The 18,653-nt window shown below is 44.4% G+C and overlaps 1 protein-coding gene across 1 annotated transcript in view; it reads left to right on the forward strand.

Moving 5' to 3' along the window:
- Positions 1 to 18,653, forward strand: part of DNAH9 (dynein axonemal heavy chain 9) — a 372,533-nt gene that overhangs the window by 205,329 nt on the left and 148,551 nt on the right. Inside the window, exons 43-45 of the mRNA XM_008010391.3 lie at positions 1,336 to 1,532; positions 11,336 to 11,498; positions 13,725 to 13,848. Of these exons, the coding sequence (XP_008008582.3) occupies positions 1,336 to 1,532; positions 11,336 to 11,498; positions 13,725 to 13,848 (484 nt within the window). The remainder of the gene's footprint in view (positions 1 to 1,335; positions 1,533 to 11,335; positions 11,499 to 13,724; positions 13,849 to 18,653) is intronic.

Consider the following 18,653-nt stretch of genomic DNA (forward strand, 5'->3'; position numbering starts at 1 on the left):
TTCCCACATTATTTCCTCCATCCTCATGTGTTTTCCTAATAGCAAGAATAGCCCTCCTGCACTGCATTTACATCTTATCCAAATGGCTGAGCATTTTTGTTACTGGCTGGCAAAGCCAGAATAGTTTAAAAGTTTTCTACAGTTTTTGAAACCACCTTCAAAATCTAATAACTTGTTTATTTTTAACTGTTTCCAGTCCTTTCATCTTACACTCAGGCAGCAGCCCTGGTTTCTCTGTCTTCCTCACTTGTCCTATATTAGGTTTGGTGAATCTTGTCCCATAGGTTTACATGGCTAACCCTACAGTGACTTATGCCCTGGGACGTGTGCCTGCTGATAACTAACATACTGGTTACCTCTTTCCCAGGTAGGTCTTCCAGTGTGAACTTTAGGAGGAAAAAACAACAGGTGGGGACAACTGCTCATGCTGGCATAACTTCCTATTTGTGTCTTAGAAAACCTATTCTTTCCCGGACTTTTCTCCTCGATAACTTTTTCTCCTATCTCAAGTCTCAGGTATTTGGGTTTTGACAGGCAAGTAGTTACTTTTTGTCTCCACTAACATGAAAGTTAAAAAATTGGTTTTCTCTTCAGTATTTAGAGGATACATTGGTGAAGAGACATATACTCCTTATCCTTCAAATTAATTGAGTTATACTATACTATAACCAGCCCATATTTATTCAACATGGTAACGTTTCTCCTATGGGTGAGATTTGACACACAGCCCGAAAGTGTTGTAAGTAGGGAGTTCTACCATAAATGCGTTAAGATTACCATAAATGCACCAGTCACCTGAGGGTGGCTAGTAGCGCATTCTTCAGAAACCAAGTCCTCTGGACCAAACCTGTGAAGTCAGGGCTGGCAACATACTTGTGTAATCTCACAGGAAAAGATGTTGGATGGCTTTGCTGTGGATTGAGGACCTAGATCTGTTGGAATGTACATGCAGAAAGTGAGGCGACTGGGCCACGATCCTCTTCATTCAATACTGGCGAAAGAGCCCCCACTTAGAGAAATCCACCCATCCATCCCTATCTACTCTTCTTCTCACAGAGGCACTCTCTTACTGTGCTTGTGAGGAGGCTCCATCCCACCTCCCACTTCCCATCCTCAGGCCATAAGGAATAACAAACATGACCTGAGGCTTCATGGAACTGGTAGATGGATGTCAAACATCCACTTAAAAGGACTTCTCAAGAGAAGGACATGTTGGAAGTAGCACTGATGCTTAATTTCCAGGGAATGTGCAGAGCAAATCAGGTGTCTCTGCTCTGTGGAACCAAGCCCTAGGAGTCAATAATGAGGGCCCTTATTCCTGTGTCTCATCACCAGGATATTGAAGACCCTGTGGAGCAGACCCAAAGCCCGAACCTGTATTGTCACTTTGCAAATGGTATTGGGGAGCCCAAATACATGCCTGTACAGTCTTGGGAACTTTTGACCCAGACTCTGGTGGAGGCCCTGGAGAACCACAATGAAGTCAACACAGTGATGGACCTAGTTCTCTTTGAGGATGCCATGCGTCATGTGTAAGTGTGCTTCTCATCTTCCTTTTCCTCAGTTGCTTCCTCTTCCCAGTGACAGGGGGTTTCATTCGGCTATTTGAGGTCACTTCTGTAAAACCAGGAAAGGAGCTCCTGCTTCTGCCTTAAAGGTCAAGATGGCTGCTGGCAGAGCAGCTGCAGTTCCTGCCGCCGGCCCTAGGGGGCAGCACAGTGCCGAGCTCAGGCAGGAATGGGTTCATTTTCAGGTCCGCCGTTTGCTGTCCTGGGCATGATCACAGTGACGAGGACAGACTTGAGGTCATAAAATGAGACCCAGAACAGCTCAGGAACTCCATCGCCACCTCGCTATTAGTCCAAGGGCCATTTAAACAAATGAGATAGGCTGGGCGGGATGGCTCACGCCTGTAATCCCAACACTTTGGGAGGTGGAAGAGGGCGGATCACGAGGTCAGGAGATCGAGACCACCCTGGCTAACACGGTGAAACCCCGTCTCTACTAAAAATACAAAAAAATTAGCCGGGCATGGTGGCGGGCGCCTGTAGTCCCAGCTACTCGGGAGGCTGAGGCAAGAGAATTGCTTGAACCCGGGAGGCCCAGGTTGCAGTGAGCCAAGATCGTGTCACTGCACTCCAGCCTGGGCAACAGAGGCTAGACTCTAGCTCAAAAAAAAAAAAAAAAAAAAGAGATAGGGTTTGTGTTCAAGTGCATACATATTTCAAAAATTAAATATCCTTTTAGTGTTTTTGCCATCTAGTGAATCACTGAAAGTAATAACCAAGCCTCCAAGACTGTCTAGCCTCACACCAACACCATCCTGACCCTGCTTCTTACATTTCCCAATCTGAGACCCATAACCAGCGCTCACTGCCCTCCAAAATCCTTCCACCTTCCCCCAGGGTACTCACGGTCTTAGCAGCAACATCCGCTTCATTTCAACTTCTCTGAACTTTCCCTTTACTGCCAAAGTCTAAACTGATACCTCACTGACCCCTGAGTGGAGGAAAGATGTTTTTTCTTCCCCATTCTATGTGCACCAGGACCTAGAGAGGAGTAAGTAACCTCCTTACCCCCAGTCCCCCACCCCAATGGCACATTTAAGTCCTTTCTTCTCTTATCCTTCACAAACCCAGTTCTTTTGAGCACAGGTCACCTGCATTTCATACTCATTCTTTCTCCTTGTCACTGTTATCTGCTGACAGCCAATTACTCCCCATCATCGACTAATGGCCTTAGTCCCTGCCCGCCCTTCCTCCTCATCCATATCTCACTCCTGGCATCTAGCTAATAATTCTTTCTGTTCCTTGGCCTGCTTAGCTCCCATGGTCTTTTCTTCTAGCCCACCTCAGCCCTCACTCTCATGTTCCTATCATAGAAACCCACCTCCAAAATCCCAACTTCAAACATCCCACTTTCTGACCTGTGCCTGCCACCCTCCCGTTCATCTGCTCTAGTCTTTCATTGAATTTCATCACGACTTCATTCATTGGACCAACTACTTCCCCAGACTCTGTTGTCTCTCCCCCTACCATGTCTTTACTTTCCCTTTTTAAAAATTTAATTTAACTTAATTTAATTTAATTTAACTGTTTTTTGAGATAGAGTCTCTCTGTGTCGCCCAGGCTGGAGTGCAGTGGCATGATCTCAGCTCATTGCAAACTCTGCCTCCTGGGTTCAAGAGATTCTCCTTACTTTCCTTTTTAACCACCATAGACCCCATCATCCCAATGCCAGCTCCCCTAACTTTCTTGTCATTGTATCCACAAAATCTCACTCGGGCTAAACCTCACTATCTTTTTTTTTTTTTTTTTTGAGAGGGAGTCTCACTTTGTCACCCAGGCTGAAGTGCAGTGGTGCGATCTCAGCTCACTGCAGCCTCCGCCTCCTGGGTTCAAGCACTTCTCCTGCCTCCGCCTCTGAAGTAGCTGGGATTACAGGTGCCCACCACCACACCGGGCTAATTTTTGTATTTTTAGTAGAGACAGGATTTCACCATATTGGTCAGGCTGGTCTCGAACTCCTGACCTCAGGTGATCCACCCACCTCAACCTCCCAAAGTTCTGGGATTACAGATGTGAGCCACTGCGCCCAGCCCCCACTATCTTCTCATTTCACCCTGCCCCTAAGCAGCTAGACAACTGTTGAAGAAAAATCTCCCACCATGTTGATTGTTTTTGCTCCAGATCTGCAGCCATAAATATCAAACAGGCCTCAACATTGCTAGAAATTGCCCTCCTCTACCCTAGGCATGTTGCTCCTTTCACCATTCCATGATAACTGCGTTACACATTTTCCTTCTCTTTTCAAACTCCCAGTGCCTTATTCCCAGTTAATGAGCACCTCTCTTTTTTCACTGGGATAATGAAAATCTCACATCTTCCCATCATCAAATCTAACAGCCTATGTGTATCCCTGCATACCTCCCACAAGTCCTGCCTTCCCTACAACTTCGGTTCATGAACACCCCTGTCCCTACCTAAGTCTAGTCCCTCCACCTGCGCCCAGGATCCCATCTCCTCTCACCTTCTCGGTGGCTTCACCTCTCGCTGTAATTATCTCCTCTCTCTCTCTCGCTCTTTCTCCCTCTCCTATTTTCTCTCTCCCCTCTTTTATCTTACCCCATCATTAATTTCTGGATTATATGCATCAGCATACAAACATGCTATGTTCCTTGCTTCTTACATTCCTTTCCATCTACTACCCCCATTTCTCTGCTCCTGTTCGCAGTGATGCTCATCCAAAACGTTGCCCGTCTTTGTCTTACTTTCTCACTTCTGATTTCCTTCTGTGCCCACTTCTTAGCCCTTGAACAAAGCAATGCTTGTCATTGTCACCTCTGTAGTGAGGTGACCCACGTCTTGCTGAAGTCATTTGTCGCTGCTAAATCCTCGCCTATATTACATGACGCCCCTGTGACACTGGTCAATGATTAACCTCTCTTTTTACATGATCCGCTCATCCAACATGTATTTATTGATTAGACAATCTTAGGATGAGTGCCAGGATCCTAACCCCTAGGACAGTGTGTGGAACCTAGCAGGCGCTCAGTAAAACTGCTTAGCATGTTATATGAGAATAAATCATGCAGAGGAAAACAGAGAGGGAAGGGGAGTGGAGAGGACTGAGGGTGATCCTAATTATAAATAGGGTCATCAGGAAAGCCTCCTTGAGAGGGTAGCATTTAATACGACTTGTAACACGACATAGAACTCTCCATGTGCCTGGTGCATAGTGCTTTGCATGTATCATTACATTTAGTTTTCACAAAAACCCTGAAGTAAAGTTTTGTTGCTGTCTCTATATTATCAATGAGGAACTGAGACTGAGAGGAGAGAAGTTGCCTAAAGTCACACTCCTCATAAATAGGTAAAACTTGCAATAGTGCGATCTGGCTCTAGAGTCTGTGCTCTCTACTATCATCCTATGAAGCTTCTTCAAATATTTTCTTGTATCCCCCTAATCTGATGTGAACTCCTTGAGCACACAGAGGGTCTTGCTCACTGCTGAAACCTTAGTACCTTAGACAATGCCTAGTGCATGGTAGGGTTCAGGAAATGAGGGATTAAAAGTTCAACCTGCCGGGCACAGTGGCTCATGCCTGTAATCCCAGCACTTTGGGAGGCTGAGGCGGGCGGATCACCTGAGGTGAGGAGTTTGAGGCCAGCCTGACCAACATGGTGAAACCCCATCTCTACTGAAAATACAAATTAACTGGATGTGGTGGCGGTGTGCACCTGTAATCTCAGCTACTCGGGAAGCTGAGGCAGGAGAATCACTTGAACCCAGGAGGCGGAGGTTGCAGTGAGCCAAGATTGTGCCACTGCACTCCAGCCTGGGCGACAAGAGCGAAACTCCATCTCAAAAACAACCACACAAAAAAGTTCAACCTTGTGAAGCTCCAGTGAGTATTTCCTTTTCTCCTTAAGAGCCATCAGTGTGTCTGTCATGTCTGTCATAGTCTTGGAATTGAGGCAAGTCTCTGTCCTTTAAGGGCGAATTTAATTTGAAAGAATTGTAAGTGATTCCATCAATGTGGCTTCCAACATGGGTGATCAAACTAATATTGTTTTTAGAAAAAAAAAATAACAAGTACTGACTACAAACACTGGCTTTCTTCCATAGGCTTATAAACAAACTCTGAAGTTAATATCCAAAGAGAAGCCTGAGCCTCATTTAGCAATGGCAAAATAACTGGGAAAATGAACTGCCTGGAGGGGGACAACTCTGAAGAATAAAGTGTATTTAGATGTATAATTTCCCATACGTTTGTTTAAAGACATCAACTACCCGCTACTTTATCCTCACTCTGCCCTTCCCTCCCTTCCCTGGGGCTCATGGACCTCTCGTTGCTGCCTCTGCCAACCAACAAAGCAGAAGGATTCCCCTTCTTAGATCAGAAAAAGGATACCAGGCAGTACAGGGAGAAACACAGATAACCTGAGTGTGGGAAGACTCCACGGCCTCGCACCACTGCACACACAGCACTCCAGGAAGCTCCCACCTTCTGAGACCCAAAGTGGAGTAGGCTGGGCATAGTGGCTCACACCTGTAATCCCAGCTCTTTGGGAGGCCAAGGTGGATGGATCACCTGAGGTCAGCAGTTGGAGAACAGCCTGGCCAACATGGTGAAATCCCATCTCTACTAAAAATACCAAAACACTTAGCCAGGCGTGGTGGCGGGCACCTGTAATCCCAGCTACTCAGGAGGCTGAAGCAGGAGAATCACTTGAACCCGGGAGGTGGAAGTTGCAGTGAGCCAAGATTGTACCACTGCACCCCAGCCTGAGCAACAGGAGTAAAACTTGGTCTCAAGAAAAAACACAGACAAAAAAAAAAAAAAAAAAAAGTGGGAGTAGGACAGAACAGAGGAGGAAGGAAGCTGTGTGTGCCTTCCCGGCAACTCACAGGTCCAGGGAGCCAAGTTGAGAACGGATTTTTATAATAACTCCATCCAGCTGTTTGTTTTTACCACTCAAGCTCTCATCATCTTTTTTGTTAGAGCCCCCTACACCCTTCCCCAGCTTTGCTGCTCTCCCTTTCTGCAGCTTTGAGCTGAACTCAGTAACGGAGCACTGTGTAGTGGTTATGGACACAGGTTCCTGAGATAAAACCAAACCAAAGTTCAAATCCTTGTTCTGCTACAAATTGGTTGGGATGCTTTGGGAAGGATGCTTAACCCCCAAGCCTAAATATCCTTAGCTGGGGAATTAGGCTATTAAGAATGTCTGCATCCTAGGGTTGTTGCTATCTATGTGAAGTGCTTTGCAGTCAGTACATATTAAAGTGTGTTTTCTTTGTGCTATTGCCTTATTTCCTTAGTAGTAGCACTTTTCTACTGACTTTCATCACCGCTTCAACAGATTCTTGTTCTGCTTTTTCTTCAAGGTTTAAACCAGATCTTTTCCCCCACTTTTGGCATAATCTCCATTCATCTTTTTCTGTCTGTTTTTTCACTCCCACATATATTTTCTTCTCTTAGAATCACTTAGCAATCATTAACAACAACAACAACGACAAACCCTCAGATGTACTTCTTTTGTGCCCTGAGAATCTTACCCATTCTCTAGGGGGTGTGTGTGTGCGTGTGTGTGCGCGTGTGTGTGCTTGCACACATGCACATGCATGTCTAGTCCAATAAATCAGCTTCCTCCAGCTGTGCGGTGGTGCATCTTCAGCTTTTGTTTTTAATCTCTCAGAAATTCAGTAATGGACTTAACTTAGACTGCCTTGGTTTTCTGGCCCAGGAGCCCTTTAGAATATTGATCTTCTTTTTAAATTTTGTAATTTAAATGCAGAGTTCTTTGCCCTCATCAGAGGTTGGTAATGAATCGCCAGCTGGAGTCCGGTGCTGACGGTTGCAGACTTAACCACACTTCTCTGGAAACTTCATCACTAACGATGCATTTCCCGTTGAGATATTGAATGGCATGGGCCATGCTAAGCTGAGTTCAGGCCTTCAGAATAGGGCTGGGGGGTTGGGTGACCCAGAGAACCCAGCTGGACTCCAACTCCTCCGACTCCTCCTCCATGCCTGCCTCTCTCTTTCCTCCACTAATCCTTTCCTACCCCCACCTTTTCTGAATCAGGAGAGAGGGCCTGGGTATCTTAGCACCATGGTTTCTCCCTTCATCAGGCACCATCTCATTCTGACACAAAGCAGATAACCCATAGCACCCAGCATAATGAATCATTGTGTACATCACCCCAAATGTGGAGCTAGTATAAGGCGTGGGTTTTTCTGTTTAAATTTAACAAAAATGTATTAGATACCCTTCAAGGTGCTATCACTGCAGAGAATACAAAATGACTATATGCACTCTTCAGACATCTAGAAATTACGGTTTCATAGGAAAGCAAGAGAAGTATAAATCTGTCTGTTATAAGACAGAGTGTAAGTATCACAGTTAAATAATTAAAGTGGAAAAGTAAAATCATAAAATTACTGAATGTAGGTCAATAAATAACTCCTGAATATTTAAGTGAAAACATTTTAACTACATAAAATTTAGTAGTTAACTACATCCAACTGTAAGACCTAAAAATATTTATATATCTGAAACACCTTAAAAAAACCAGAAGATAAAAGTGAGAAACTGGAGGGTAACTGAAAACATACATAAAGGGGTTTCACAAATTGAGAGAAACACTTCAACTGAAAAGCAGGCAATGGGCGTGAACAGAAAGTTTACAAAACAAAAATACTAAAATGCTTCATAAACATTTAAAAATGTTCAATTCCCTAGAAACCAAACAAATAAAAATAAAAACAGTAATTTTTCCACCATTAAATTGGCAAAGATAAAAATTAGAGGTAAGGCTGGGCACGGTGCTCACACCTGTAATCCCAGCACTTTGCGAGGCCGAGGCGAATGGATCACCTGAGGTCAGGAGTTGGAGACCAGCCGGGCCAACATGGTGAAACCCCATCTGAAGAGGGTTCAAGATTTCAGTCTGGATGTCTGAAACATTTGTAGCAATAAAAAGTTCTTTGGGGGACAGGCGTGGTGGCAGGTAACTGTAATCTCCGCTGCTACTCGGGAGGCTGAAGCAGGAGAATTGCTTGAACCTGGGAGGCAGAGGTTACAATGAGCTGAGATCGCACCATTACACTACAGCTTGGGCGAGAAAGCAAGGCTCTGTCTCAAAAAAAATTAAAATTAAAATTAAATGTAAGATGCAGTGGCAACAAGGGTTGGGGGCCAGACTCCCACACACTGCTAGCGAGATTTCAGAGCAACAAGCGCACCCCACAGGAGACATGGAGCAATGAGTACCCACAAACATTTAGCTTATTTATGTTCACTGTGAGCAAGTCATCAGTACATGCAAGAAATTTGCAGAAATAGGAAACTTCAAACTACAGAGGCTCAACACAAGCTCTGTAACTTTATATACACTCACATGTTGTTCATGTGTCGAACCCCACCCACCAAAACCCATACCCAGAGTTTCTTCCAAACTGGAGCTAGCTAGATCTTATGTTGCTCCACCAGTACTTAATTTGAATATGGCATTTCTAGTTATAACATCATTAACACAGACAGGAGCACAGGATTGTAGCCCATGCAGTTCAATCTCAAACGTATCCCTTACTCTATTCAGCCAAACTTTACCTGAGTTGTTGTTTTTTTTTGTTTGTTTGTTTTTTGTTTTTGAGATAGAGTCTGTCTCTGTCACCCAGGCTGGAGTGCAGTGGAGCAATCTTGGTTCACTGCAACCTGTAACCTCCGCCTCCCTCGATCAAGAGATACTCCTGCCTCAGCTTCCCTAGTAGGTGGGATTACAAGCATGCACCACCACACCTGCTAATTTTTGTATTTTTAGTAGACACAGGGTTTCACCATGTTGGCCAGGCTGGTCTCGAACTCCTGACCTCAGGTGATCCACCCACCTTGGCTTCCCAAAGTGTTGGGATTACAGGCATGAACCACCGCACCTGGCCCCCAGAGAACTTTTTATTGCTACAAATGTTTTAGGCATCCAGACTGAAATCTTGAACCCTCTCCAGACGGGGTTTCACCATGTTGGCCAGGCTGGTCTCGAACTCCTGACCTCAGGTGATCCTCCCACCTCGGCCTCCCAAAGTGCTGGGATTACAGACGTGAGCCACCACTCCCGGCCCAACTTCCTATTCTCACACTCTTTTGGTCCCCAAATCACTATTACCTGCTGTCTCTTCTTCCATATCCATTTCTCTAAAGCAGCTTGATCACTGTGTTACGTGGCCCTGCATTCACTGACTTAACACATTCTAATTCAACTAACATATCCAGTATATTCAAATCCTCCAATATAGCAGATCCACCTTTTGGTCAGTTCTACCTAGGAAAAGTACATATTGGTGCCGTCATTCTGTGTGGCAATCTCTAAAGAGTGTCTTACTGTTTGGCTCGACAGTTTTACTTCTAGAACTTATCCTGAGGATATATTTAGAGATATAAACTTAAAAAATATATACAGCATTGCTTATAACTGGAAAATGTTGGAAGCAACATACATATCCAACAGCAGGGCTATTACAGACAGGCAATTTATTCTATCCTTATTACCAACACAATGTTGGTATTCTACACGATGCCATTCCACCATCAAAAGTCTGGTGTAGCTGAATTTTTAATGGTTTAGGGAAACAATCACAGTACATTGCTAAATGAAAAAAAAAGTGTTCAAACCACTATGTTCAGTATACAAGATGAACTCAATTTTTAAACTACACATAACAGAAATATATTGACTTTTCAGGTATAATCAATGTATATACAAACATATGTATTTATAAAAATGCAGACAGACACTAGAAAAAAGTCTAGAAGGACCTATAATTTACGTCAGTAGTGTTTATTGCTAAATAGTAGAATTGTGGATTTTCTTCTGTATTGTACGCATTTTGTACAAGGCAGAACCATTGTTTCTAAGATGAGAAAAGAAGAGGAAATCAGGGTTATTTTTATAAGGGGTGTAGCACCTTGCGTAAGGTATATGCATACTGCTGAGAGGGGTTAGACACACGATTGGAAGTGGATCCTGGAGGAGAGGTTGTTGAAGGGTGGCCTTTGAGGAAGGGCTGGAGGGCAGGAAGAATGGTTTCTTCTGAAGGGGATGAGGCCTGGAATAGTCTTCCATTGCAAGGAAGGCGGCAAGGAGAGAGGAACATGGGCACTGAGAGCGGTGAGCAGTAAGGCTACGAAAGGAGGAATCCAGAAGCCAGGAATGCATGTGTCTTACCTGTTGATAATAAGAACCCACAAACCTTCATTACAAGGGCATCGACGCCCAGGAAGGATTGAAGGAGAGAGACAGATGAGCTCTGTCCGGGCTCCCTGTTCCTCTCCTGCTGACTTTGGTTTGGCTTCTCTTCTTTCCTAAGAGGAACCAACTTCTGCTCCTGCTTTGTCCTCCAGCCTTTCCTGAATTTTTTAAATTGTATGTTTTCCACTGTTTCGCTTTTTCCGTCCCCTCTTCTTGCCCAAAAGAATTGAAGTGGGAGGTGTGGCAGGGTCAGGTATGGTGGGGGAGAAGGGCAGGAGCAACCCTGAGTCCCCTCCCAATCACATCACTCACCCCCCTGCAATCCTGCTCCCTTCCATGGGCTCCGCCAAGCTGTCCCTGGTTCACTAGAGGCTGTGGCTTAAGGCAAAGCAATGGCAGCTTCCGTCAACTCAGGCAAGAAGGTGAGGCCAGGTTTGGGGACAATGTCATCAACGTTTCCCACAGCTCAGCCTGTGACATGCCTCCAAGGAAGGCGCCTGCTCCCACTCAAGCCTTTATACATGCTTCTGACTGCAGAAAGTCTGATCAAAGCAACATGCGCCTGCTTCCTTCTCTTTAGCTGCCATATCAATCGCATCTTGGAGTCCCCGCGGGGAAATGCTCTGCTGGTTGGTGTAGGTGGGAGTGGCAAGCAGAGCCTGACGAGGCTGGCAGCTTTCATCAGCTCCATGGATGTCTTCCAGATCACACTGCGGAAAGGCTACCAGATCCAGGACTTCAAGGTAAAAGGTCAGGCGGCTGCAGGGAGGAGGCTCAGCTTCCCTCCAACCAGCCACAGCTCCGTCATCCTTACACTCGTTCTCCAGTTCCCCTGTCCGGAGCCTCCCCTTCGATATCTGTCCATTTCTGTCTTAGATTCTGGGCTGCTGACGTGAATGACTTTTCTCATTAGACTCAGCCTGAGAACAGTGGCCTTTCCAAAATCTGCCTTTGGGAGACCTCAGGTGTCCTAGTTATGTCTGTGGGGCCTCCACTCTTGCTCAAATCAGAAGCACATCTAAACCAAATTCAGCACACAGCTCACCTACAGTGGGAGCAGATAGATGGAATTCTGAAGGTCTGCTTGAGTTCCCTAAGAAATTCAGATTTTTAAAAGACGGGTCAGTAACCACTGGCCTCTGGGACCTTCAGTGACATATCCTGGTTTCAGACAGCCAGCACTTGGAGGCACAATGAGTGCTCTGGAAAGTAAAGAAAGACACTATATACAACATTCAAAGGTCATTGTGTCCAATCCCCTTCCTTTTATCCATGGCCACAACAGTCTTGGTAGGAAGTCACGGTGTAACTTCTATCAGGAGGCTGCTCTTGCTATTCCTGGAAGAACTCCAGCCAGCACTGAGCCAGTCCCACCCACTTGTCCTCATAATCTCTCAGCCAGTGACAGAAGAGGGAGGTGCTCACTTCTGCCCTAAAACCACAGCTCAGCCTCTCGACGACTGGCTGAATCTAAGGTCATACATCATGTTCACATTAGGTCTTTCTTTAGTGTTTCCAAAAGAGACATGATAGTGTGATAGGAATTACGCATTTACAGAATGAGCTGAGACTGTGGGTCTCAACTTTTGCTCTATATGGGAATCGCTGGGCATCTAGAAAGAATACTGATGCCTGTGTCCCACCCACCAATATTCTGGTTTAACTAGTCTGGGGAATGGCCTTGGGCATCATGATTTTTCAAAGCATCCCCAAGATGATTCCTGTTAGGACTGAGAAACACTGTCTTAGATCACTTAGAGCATGCAGTGAGAACCTTTGACCTAAAACGAAAATCAGTATCTTTAAAGGGGAGCTATTTGGACACTAAGGTAGCTCTGTGGTAAATAAATGTGTGGAGTTGTTAGAAATAGCTGTGAGTAGTGTGAGAGAAAGAAAGGCAACATCAGGAACTGATGGCTGAGCCTGCAGAGGGTGATACAGCAAAGGAACTGAGATTGGTCAAGCTGGATAAGTTCAGAACTTGGCATCCTAGCCCAAAATGTCATCCATCTGCAGTTTTCAATGGATATAATTTCCTACAGGTGATTGCATTTGTATGTGTGTGTGTGTGTGCTTGTGTGCATGTGTTGCCCCAGTGTATTTTTTTCAACAAAAGTACTTTGCTGGAGCTAGTCATAAGAACACAAGAGGCCGGGCATGGTGGCTCATGCCTGTACTCCCAGCACTTTGGGAGGCTGAGGGGAGTGGATCACAAGGTCAAGAGATCGAGACCATCCTGGCTAACATAGTGAAACCCCGTCTCTACAACAAAAATATGAAAAGTTAGCCGGGCATGGTGGCACGCACCTGTAGGACCAGCTACTTGGAGGCTGAGGCAGGAGAATACCCTCAACCTGGGAGGCAGTGGTTGCAATGAGCCGAGATCACACCACTGAACTCCAGCCTGGGTGACAGAGTGAGAATCCATCTCAAAAAAAAAAAAAAAAAAAAAAGAACAGAAGATCCTGCTAGCATAAGATATATTCATCCCCCATGCTGGTAGCCCCAAGTACATCACTCTCAGTCAAGACCAAGAGCAATAGCTTGCCTTCAGGAGCAGGTCATTCACTTGTATGAGGACGTGAGTAAGAGAGATAAATAGAGGATCACCTGTGGGCTTTGGAAAGCTGTAACCTCTTTGCACAGAGCAGGAGCTCCAGAAGCTTTACCTTAAAGCCTAATTTCTAAATCAACCTAAGAGAGGTACAGGAGTTACCACAGTTGTATGAATTAGAGGCCATCAATATGTAGTTTCTCTTGCCCACCTTTATAGGCACCGAAGCCTGCGAATGAGGCATAGTTTCCTGCCCACCAGTGCAAGATAGCACTCCCCCAGCTTCCCGTTGTCACCTTGCTTTAATTCCCATTCAAGCAGAGAAGAAAATGGTTCTATTTCTAAAGAATGGGTGGAAGTTCTCTTTCAAGAAGGCCTTCTTTTCAGAGATTTCTGATATTGACTGTTTCTACAGATGGACCTGGCCAGCCTGTGTCTGAAAGCTGGAGTGAAGAATCTCAACACAGTGTTCCTCATGACTGATGCCCAAGTGGCTGATGAGAGGTTCCTTGTGCTCATCAATGATCTTCTGGCATCTGGTAAGAGATTCCTTGCACTTGGTGTCACTGATAAATTCCCTCTGGAATCAGAGTTATACAAAGGTGAAGATTTGGTCCAGGGTCAGAAGAGCAAGGTCATAGGAATGAGGAAGAAAGCTGATACAGCCAAGGACTGGTTCATCGAGTCCCTTCTCAGCATTGATGCTGGGCCTGCTGTCCTGGCTCTTTCATTCTTATTTCATTGCAAAGCAGACAGTAATCGTAGGGCTCTCTTAGTGGGACTAGATCTGATTATGGCAAGAAGAGAGGGTGAAGAGCTTGGTGATGTGTTGAGTGCAGAGAGAAGGTACTGTTCCCTCTCAGTCTCCAAATCAAAGAGAAACTAGAATGTGTGTAGTCCTTGAGGAAGCTCAGGCATTGGCAGGAAGATACACAAGAAGAGAGCATGCACGTGTAAAACTTACATGGTAGGGCAAGATGAGGTTACCAGTGTAATTAACTAGTGATTTACAATCTCATTCGAGCAAAGTGGAAGCTCCACATAGTTTTCCTTGGTCCCCAAAAACCTTGACAGGGGGTGTGAAGTGCCCTGTGACACTGTCTGTACAAGACAGGACTTCAGTGGAAAGCTCAATGCTTGCTATTTTGTTGTCCTTCTTTAATTAGGAATTCAGTACTTATGCCAACAATCCCCTACAAAGAAAACTCACGCCTGTAATCCCAGCACTTTGGGAGGCCAAGGTGGACGGATCACCTGGTCGAGAGATTGAGACCATCCTGGCCAACATGGCAAAACCCCGTCTCTACCAAAAAGACAAAAATTAGCTGTGCATGGTGGTGGGCACCTGTAGTCCCAGCTACTTGGGAGGCTGAGGCAGGAGAATTGCTTGAACCCGGAAGGTGAAGGTTGCAGTGAGCTGAGATTATGCCACTGCACTCCATCCTGGGCAACAGAGTGAGATTCCATCTCAATTAAAAAAAAAGAAGAAAGAAAAAGATTTTAAAAATAAGAGATGAAGAGTCAGGGAGAAGAGATCAGTATGGTGGATACCATCCTCTGGCCTACTCCCTCTATGTAAATTGGGTCTGTCTCCCCTTTCTCTTATCCAGAGCAGTGACAGGTCTACCATAATTACTTTACAAACTCTCAAGCCCCCAACCAGAGATACAGAGGACACAGATAACTGGTAGTGGAACCTGGTGGTCACATCCCTGCTGTTGATCCAACGTTCGTCCGGCTATTCCTCCTTTCAATCGCATCACTCCAACCTCAGCTGTCCATCATCCCAGAGTGGGTATGACCTGGTGTATCTGTCTTACCCATCATTGCTTTTCATATTTCCTATCTTGTCTCTACCTAGAATGAAGTCTTTCATATTTGGAGAAATCCCACTAATCTGGCAATAAGCATCTTCCCTCAAAGGTATATTGTTCCTGGACACCGTTACAGATATGCTCTGTCCTGCTCAGAGCCAATATCTCCAGTGCTCTTCAGATCCAAGCGCAGGACTGAGACTGCAAAAGGCCTGTAATCCTAGCTACTTTGAAGGCTGAGGCAGGAGAATTGCTTGAACCAGGGAGGTGGAGGTTGCAGTGAGTTGAGATTGGGCCACTGCACTCTAGTCTGGGTGACTGAGTGAGATTCTGTCTCAAAAAAAAACAAAAAATTATATATACATCCAAGAATATGAGACAATATAATGCATAAATTATACATTTATATAAATATGTTTATGTTTATATTAAAGAAAGAATATACTTTCCTGGCTCTTAAAACAAATGCAGCATCTACAAAAACCACCTCTTCATCTCAATTGAGAAAACAGTCAGTGTACAAATATTCCTGAACAAAATTTCTGCCTTCAGACTTCCAGCATCTTAACAGCCTGTCTCTCTCTCCACACTCCCTTCCCTGGCTCTGATTAAATACTCTTTAGTTTATAAAGTCCAAGGACCACAGTCACAAGTACCTTTCTCCGTAGTCTATCTAGTATGTATAGATATAGTAGTATATAGTCTACTATATATTGTAAGTAATATATTTTAGGGTAGTTCCTGACAACCTCCAGGAAGTTCCTGGCTTTGGAATCATTGTCTGCTTCATATTTTGTGGCATTGCACCCCATGCCATCTTGCTGTCATTTTCATGAAGAGCCACTGGTCCCTAGTCCAGAACATGTACTAGCAGGCATTGTGAGCAACCTTTGGCTTCTTTCAGGTGAGATGGGTGTCCCAGGTTTCCTTACTGTGCTGGCTGCTAGCATTGCACTAATACCACCCTCAATTCCTTCCCTCCCTGCCCTGTTCAAGTTACCTTTATATCAGAGAGTTTGCCTACCAACTCTTACACCTTTTCTCCTCCAATGCCACCATTTTTTCCTTTCTTAAATGCAATCTCTAACATCTCATCACCTTCTACAATAGTATTTAATCTACAGCATAGCCTCATCTTTTATTATTCTACTAAATAATGAGAGAGGGATCCAACTTCCTCCTACCCCGAAGCTAACCTGAAGCCTAATTTCTAAATCAGCCTGAGAGAATACAGCTTTGGAGATGTCGGGCGTGTTGCCAGCCTCACACCATTGTATTTCAATTGGCTCTAATCCAGCCAGGTCACCTTTTCCTAAAATAATATCTGAGACACAAAGTTGTTACATTTTCACCAATTGAAATTTTATTCCTCAATTAAGTATTGATGATTTTTCATTTACAAGACAACTTTTTTTTCAAGTGCAAATGGATTTCTAAAGCCCTCTCAGTAAAAATGCAATCAGCCAGCTCCAAAGTCATGGAGTTTTAGGCCCCATTTTAAGGCTTCTATATATTCTTTAAGAAAAAAAAAAAAAGGTAAGATTTGTGTATACATATTCAAGTGGAGATACAGTTAAGATGAACACTTTTGTCTTCTAACCTACCCCCTTTTTTTCTTAACCTTTTCAGCAGGGAGAATTAGAGTATATCTTGGTTCTAACATTCCCTATCGAATAAGTAATTTGTGGCCAGAAAGTAACTGATTGCCAGTTCTGCCAAAGCTGCGAGGATGACTCAGAACCTCATTATCTCCCAACTTTTTCAATTTTGTGGGGTTATGCAATGACTCCATCCTTGGATAACACAGTAGGGACTAGGAAACCATAACTTAGACCACCTTGCAATTAACTCATCCCTCTGTAGCTATGTACAAGTCCTACAAGGTTGTATATAAAGGTATAGTGAATGCAGTTTTCTACCAAAAACATCTCCCTCAGAAAACCAATGATCTCATGCCCTGGGCTGAGTTTCCTCTCACACTTCTTTACCTCACCATTTCATTTCTTGTTTTCCTGGCACCATTTCTAAAATCAAACCATGATAGTAATTTGGCTTATGAATCCCACTTCTGACACCAACTATAGCATTTCAGAACCCATCTTTATGCCAGTTGTATCTCAGATGAGTTATAGATGGACATGAAGAAATCTTACACACAAAGCAAAAATATTAAATTAGGTTCCTGGTTTGATTAGCAAAAGATATATAACTGTATAAGAAGCAGAGTGGCTTCCCAGGGTAAGAGCAGATGAAACACATATTTGAGTCACTTCCCTTGGCTGCTGGGGTCCTTGATAGGGGTCATGCAACTGCTGGTGACACTGTGCATGAAATGTGAGTCCTTGCTGGATCTGAAAGGTTCATTACTTGCTATGTTCTTATTGACCTGTTATAATTCTTCCTGAGGAATGTGCACTGATCATCAAACCCAGGCCTTTAAGGAATTCTTACAAAACTTGTTCTCTTCCACCTTGTCTCAAACTCAGCATCAGCAAGACCCCACTCTAAATTTAGAGGGAAAAAAATCAGAATTATCCCATGGCTTTCCAGGAAAACACCTCTTCCTCCAGCTTTCCAGCCTTCCAAAAGGCCCATTTTACTCTGGTGCCCCTGCCGGTTAGCACTAGCCAGCTAAGAAAACCTAGTCAGCTCCAAGTGTGATGTTTCTTCCGCCCCAGCTATGACAGATTTTATATTTTATTTTACTTTGGAATCCTATGTTATGTTAGGATTTTCCTTTTGCTTTCCAAAAGGCTGAATTGTTTTATTCAAAATTATAATTCATTTTCCTGTCCCAGGCCAGATGACTTTCTGTGTATTCATATATTCAATAATCATTTACTAAGAGTGCATGCTCAGTCTCTAGGTACTGTGCTCAAAGATGGATAACATGTAACCTCTGTGCATTCTTCTAGAAGAGTTTATAACCAATGGGGTCCCTCTCTTCTAAAGTCATATTCTTTTTTTTTTTTTTTTTTTTTTTTTTTGAGACAGAGTCTCGCTCTGTCGCCCAGGCTGGAGTGCAGTGGCCAGATCTCAGCTCACTGCAAGCTCCACCTCCCGGGTTCCCGCCATTCTCCTGCCTCAGCCTCCCGAGTAGCTGGGACTACAGGCACCGCCACCTCGCCCGGCTAATTTTTTGTATTTTTTAGTAGAGACGGGGTTTCACCGTGTTAGCCAGGATGGTCTCGATCTCCTGACCTTGTGATCCGCCCCTCTCGGCCTCCCAAAGTGCTGGGATTACAGGCTTGAGCCACCACGCCCGGCCATATTCTTCTTTATCTCTAAACCAAACGGTTCTTTTTATATACCTGTGGGCCGAATCTCCTCTTAGGATCTAGAACATAAAAAGATCCACCTCATGTTCCAGGTGCTTTAAGATTAGAGCCAGGGTTGATATGTTATGTTCAACACACATCCTATGAGAATGCAGAGCCCAGAAATGTTTATAACATACTTGGCATTGGATTGTTCTCCTCTGGTGGCATCTAGAACTGGACTTCCTGAGGAGCCATCTATGCTGCTAAATA

This window comes from Chlorocebus sabaeus, chromosome 16 (genome assembly GCF_047675955.1).
Source record: "Chlorocebus sabaeus isolate Y175 chromosome 16, mChlSab1.0.hap1, whole genome shotgun sequence".
Lineage (NCBI taxonomy): Eukaryota > Metazoa > Chordata > Mammalia > Primates > Cercopithecidae > Chlorocebus > Chlorocebus sabaeus.